This window comes from Phaethon lepturus, unplaced genomic scaffold (assembly GCF_000687285.1).
Source record: "Phaethon lepturus isolate BGI_N335 unplaced genomic scaffold, ASM68728v1 scaffold19102, whole genome shotgun sequence".
NCBI classification, from domain to species: Eukaryota; Metazoa; Chordata; class Aves; order Phaethontiformes; family Phaethontidae; genus Phaethon; species Phaethon lepturus.
Window position 1 is genome coordinate 66027 of NW_010525756.1, and position 5972 is coordinate 71998.

Sequence of the window (5972 nt, forward strand, 5' to 3'; positions counted from 1 at the left end):
GCGGTTCAGTGAGTAACCAGATTTATTCATCTGGGCTCCAGCAGACAGGATCCAAATTCATCTCTTTTAAGTGCCAGGCTCAGCTATAGCCCCAGGCTCTCAAGGCAAAGATCATATTTAGCGCTATCAGGTGTTGTATAGCTCACCTAATATTGCTCATTAAGCATAAAAAAATCTTTGTATGCAACTAGAAAGGAAACCAGAGACTCTGTCACTATATGTGTGTATGGGTACGGAATGAAAGTATTTGGTGAGGAGAAATCAATAATAAAACCATTATTCAGGCATCTCAGCCTGCACTGCATTCAGCTGCACACCTTGATGGCCAGATAAAACAGGACTGTCATGCAAGCTTCAGTAAACAGTGTGCCCATATGGGTAATTCTCTGAGGGAACAGATTGTCACAGCTATGTTTGACCTGTTTTAGAGCAATTGTGGCTCTCCCTTGGCACTGTGGATGCACTGTTGACATTTCAACAGAGCTGCTTCAAAAAAAATGAGTGCCATTGTCAGAATAGTGTGGCATTGTATGAGTGAAAAGCAAGTCCTACATTTTAAATTAAACAATAAACCCAGTACTTCTGCCTGTCTCCAGTCAGAGCCCTTTAAACATTCTGAGTGGGAAGGATGAAGGAACAAGACCATTGAGCAGACAAGCCCAGACTTTTCAGTGTACATACGTCAAGTTACTGTGGACATGAGGTGGTGTTGCTCATACACTTCAGGGATTTGGATCAGAAACTCAGATTAAGCTCTTGGAAGCCCACACACAGGCAGGTTATCACAGAAGAGACGTCTGTGAGATAGCTGAGTTGGAGTGGTTGGTTTTGTACCTCCTCCCAGAAGGCGCTAAATGTGGAGTAGCAGTCCACCTTACCTTAGCTTACTTTTTTACCCATCCAGACCCTCACCTTCTTGCTATATTTAGGCATGAGTGCATTTTGAAAATAAAAAGGGATGCATTTTCACTGTGGTGCTCGAGAAACTGTTATATGCATTTTGGAAACATGCCAGCGGGGATCTTTCTGCCTTTAACACCATATTGAAATGTTTTCTTCTTTCAAGGATCTTTCTCCTTGGCTTAGTCTTTAAGAATAGCCTCCAGGCTTTGAGCTTACTCACTCGATATATTTTTGTTGATGATTTTTTTTTTTTAAACTGTTTTTCAGGCATTGGAAAAAATGTCATCTGTGACCGAACGGCAACTCCCCTGGATGCCTTTAGGATGATGACTGCGGCTCATTATTACCCAAAGCTCATGAGCATCATGGGGAACGTTTTGCGCTTCCTGCCTGCTTTTGTGAAGATGAAGCAGCTGATCCAGGAGGGTTATGTAGGGGAGCTGCTGGTGTGTGAGGTGCAGGTTCACAGCGGAAGCCTGCTAGGCAAGAAGTACAACTGGAGCTGTGATGACCTGATGGGAGGAGGGGGCTTGCATTCAGTTGGCACCTACATCATCGACCTCCTGACCTTCCTCACCAGCCAGAAGGCCGTGAAAGTGCACGGGTTGCTCAAGACCTTTGTGAAGCAGACGGACCACATCAAGGGGATACGGCAGATCACCAGTGACGACTTCTGTACATTTCAGATGGTCCTGGAAGGTGGCGTGTGCTGCACGGTGACACTCAACTTCAACGTCCCAGGGGAGTTCAAACAAGACATTATTGTGGTGGGTTCGGCAGGACGGCTGATTGTAATCGGCACCGATCTCTACGGACAGAGCAACAGCTCTTCTCAGCGGGAGCTCCTGCTAAAGGACTCCACACCAGTCAGCAACTCCTTACTTCCAGAGAAGGCCTTCAGTGACATCCCATCCCCCTACCTCCGGGGCACCATTAAGATGGTTCAAGCTGTCCGGCAGGCATTTGAGGACCAGGATGACAGGAGGACCTGGGATGGGCGGCCCCTTACAATGGCTGCCACTTTTGATGACTGCCTGTATGCCCTGTGTGTGGTGGACACCATTAAAAAGTCAAACCAGCTGGGGGAGTGGCAGAACATTTCAATCATGACCGAGGAGCCAGAACTGAGCCCAGCATACTTAATCAGCGAAGCCATGCGGAAGAGCAGGATGTCTCTGTACTGCTAGCTCCTCTCAGCTCCTATGAGAGAATAGGAACCAGACAGCTCTTGAAGGAGATGGTAACTCAGCCCCTGTGAAGGGCTTGGGCATCTTAGAAACAGCTGAGGATACAGGAGAAGGAAATACGGTGTTTGGACCAATTAAATCTGGTGGTAGCTAAATGCCAAAGTGATAAGGTCCTTAGAAATGCTCAAAACAGATAGGAGACTTAAGAGCTGACATAACTGTTTTAGTAACAGTATTAGCTGGCTGATTGGAAAGATATATCATGGACTCATGTCCTGCTTGCAGGTGCTTTAGATTATCCAATTCTGTTTACTGTGAAAGGTTGGGAAGATCCTTTTAGATTTTCCTTACCTACCAGAGGGCTGTGAAGGTACTGTCATGTCGTTAAATTTTCTGTAGTGTCTGACATGAATGGTTCCTACCATGACAGCTGACACCACCGTGCTGTAGTACTATCCCTCTAACCAACACACAGAATAATAGGACTTGGTGTGAAAGTGTCGCATGATGTGGAAAATCTTGGCAGCTCACTCCTCATATAGCTTGTTCTCTGTGTTGGTTTAGCTAGTTGGTTTTGGTTTTGTTTTGTTTTAAAGCACAATTAAATAGGAAAATGTGTGGTTTTTAAAACAAAGCAGTCCTCACCCACAATGCATATGCCGCGGTATGGGGGGTGGGAGGATCTTCTGTGAGCTCCTGCTAAGCTTCAGTGTTAACTGCACAGATTAGCTGATTAAGATGGGTTGTGCAAAACCTTCACGGAGGTCAAGTGGCATGACACAGTAGTGATAGATGGGTTTTATTATACAGCTGAACTCAGGCTAGTCTTATGAAGGTTTACACACAATTTCCTGTGTCTGGGACTGACTCTTGAGTGAGTTCATCAAGCATGTTGGTTCTAGGTGGAAAACAGTAGAAATCCAACCCGAAACCGTATGATGAACGCACCATGTTCTTTTAAACCTTTGTGAACTTACACTTGAGAGATGCACACCAACAATTAATTTCGTATAGCTCAACCCAGAAGCTTTCACCTCCACCAAGTGGTGAGTGTGAGTGAAAAACAAAGGGGGTGAGAAAATTTCCCATCCATTTCCAGGGAAAAAAAATTATGTAAGACACCCACCTCTTCACCTCCTTAAAGTGGCCAGCTACTGGTACTGTAGTAAACGTTCTCTGTCATCAGTGCAGGGGTGGACAAACTCTTCTGATATGTTTGTCATGTTCTTCTTTTTAATATTTTACATGGAAGTCTTGTAATAATATGTTCTTCCAAGAATATATTCTTGAAAGAATATAGTGAAAGGCACATGAATTATCCCAGTAAACAGGGATACTGCTTTTCTGCATAAAGCTGCTCCAGTTCTTATGTGTTTACAGTGCTAGGTCCTCAGATAGGTAAAAAGTAGAACACAAACATATAGCACTAAATTATATTAAACTTGAGAAAAACCTTTTCAGGGTTTTTTGTTAATTTTGACGAGGGGAAAAAGGAGAACATTTGGAGGAGCAGTAAATTAAAAGAGAAAATATGACCCTCTTTCTCAAGGCCATCATATTAGTGTTGCCATTTTAGGTTAGAAAGAGAATGGTCAGAATAATTTAGATTTTTTAAAAAGCACTTAAACAGTTTTGCTATTTTTAGGAGCACTAAGGGCTTGTCTAGGGCTTCTCCTACAAATGACTCCATCTGATTGCTGTATGCTCCTGCCTGTCCTAGTTTGAGAGTGTCATGTTTTCAAATAGGAGGGCATCAATAGTGTGGTTCATCACACCGAAAAGTCGGGTGTCTTGTCCTGATCAGCTGTGCAAACACACAGTAGTCAATAGAGAGCGAGCTCTCCAAAGGCTGACTCAGTTCGTCTTGAGATTAATAGAGAAGGAGGTGCCCACTGGAGATTCCTGTCCTCTTCCTTTGCAGAGAATCTTGGCTTCTAAATTTTTAGGTGGCTGAAGTTAGGAAACTTGACTCCCACCCCAAAATTATTAATGTATGTTTAATTTTTGAAGAGCATATGTATGACCTTTCATGCAATATTCCCCAAGGTGTAGTAGTGTGAAGGAATAATGTAATACTGCAAAACCACACCCAAACTGAGAATTGTTTCTATCCATGTTGTTCTGCCAGTTCTAGCAACTGTCTCTGGGGCTAACTGCTTCTGCTAAGAGCTTGAGCAGGCTTTCATTGTTCCTTCTTGGAAGCAGCCCTTGACAAGTTTGGATGTTTTCATAAAAATGGATTTCTTGGAGAATTCCTGAGGCCTGTGCCAACAGGAATTTCCCATTATAATTGTCATGGTATACCATGCTAGCAGTTCCTGCCCTAAAAAATGCATAGAGAAAGACAGAAGAGAGAATTGACCAAGAAATCATATCTCTCTCTCCTGAAAAATTAGCCCCAAGGGGATCAAAACAGTTTTCATATAGTAAGGCAAAAGCCATTTTTTGAAAATAGTGGCCAGTTCAAGTCATGGATGTAAGCCCAGTGGATAATTAACCATGTCTAGTTAAATATTATCTGAAACTGGAACTAAACATGGACCAAGACATGTTTGCAAGTCTTGCTTCTTAGTGGTTTGGCCATTGTGCTGGAATTGCTGTTGATGTCTTTGCACCTTTGGTTCACAAATGTTGACAGTTTTTCCAATCTGTATTTACTTTTTTCCTGTGTCTTTCTGGGTTTTATGATGCCAGCTGGAAGGAGATATGCTGGAATCCTGTTCCCCGCCCCTGCAGTTAACAGTCCCCAGGCGAGACACAGCATATAGGGATAGTACTACTGAGCTCAACCTTTCTGTCGCGGATCCAAAGGTTTAGGTAACAGGCATCATCGATCCTCTGTGCAGATTTACTGATGCATATAGTGCTGCTTAGCAGAAAGAAAATCTAATGCTTTGGTTACATAGCCTCCTGATGCTAGTATTAGTACTGGCTTGAAAATGGGTTGAATCCTGTACAGCTCGTTGTGCGACCACAGCGCTGGTCCCAGGGAGGCAGGCAGAATGAGCAGGGGCAGGGTGGGATCTCCTCTTCTGATGGCAACAGAGATCTTACACTAGATTTGGGTGAAGTTGTTACCTAGCTGGGATGGCAGCAGTAACTGCATACGATCAGGACTGTATGACAGTTTTTCCATTCTCTAGGAGGTGAAAGTGCTGTAGTGTCAAGTGTAAAGACACTAAACTTCCAGCTGGCTTAGAAGAGGAATTGGTTTATTTATAGAATGTGTATTACTATTCTGATAAATTGTTACTTTACAGTCTGGGATCTTTCTTGGCAGCATCAAGGTCTCTGCTCTTTTGGTACAGTTGAAAGTACATTGAATTGCCCTGGGTAGCCTCTGGAGGTCATGCTGGGTTTGAGAATTTGGGCAGCAGATAGCAGAGATGTACTTGATTGAACTCAAAAGCGGTACCACACCAGGAAACATATATTTGGAATTGCACTTTTAATGCTCTTTAATGCTGTGCCACAAGGTTTGAGATGAATGCTGCTAGAATTGGTGCAGGCCTAATAGCCAAACTGTGGCTACTGCTGGAATTTACAGTAGCCCAAAGGAGCTTGTTCATACACTAGGTAAGAAATGTTCATTCCTCTTTCCCAGGGCTGCTGTTGGAGACAAAATTAACCTGTGCACATAGCACACTGAATATTATGGTCTGTTGCCAAAGACAAAAAGAGCCAAAGGGGAGAGACAGCCCAGGTGAGATGCTCTGCTGGTCTGCAGGGGTCTGTTCCAATGCTGGGACGGTCAGCTGAGAGACGATGTCTTATTTTCCATTGGGGTCCACACCAGGGATAGGGCAACCCTACACTGTGTGACAGCGGGGCACAGCTGAAGTCCTTCCACGTGCCCAAAGGGAGGGTAGTGACTGCAGCAGG

At 43.9% G+C, this 5972-nt stretch overlaps 1 protein-coding gene across 1 annotated transcript; it reads left to right on the forward strand.

The window, feature by feature from the left end:
• The first annotated feature begins 1169 nt into the window (after nt 1–1169).
• LOC104617516 (glucose-fructose oxidoreductase domain-containing protein 1) lies at nt 1170–2446 on the forward strand. The gene has a single exon (XM_010282859.1). It carries the CDS (start codon nt 1227–1229, stop codon nt 2088–2090), a length of 864 nt encoding a protein of 287 aa, XP_010281161.1. The 5' UTR covers nt 1170–1226; the 3' UTR covers nt 2091–2446.
• Nucleotides 2447–5972: the final 3526 nt, after the last annotated feature.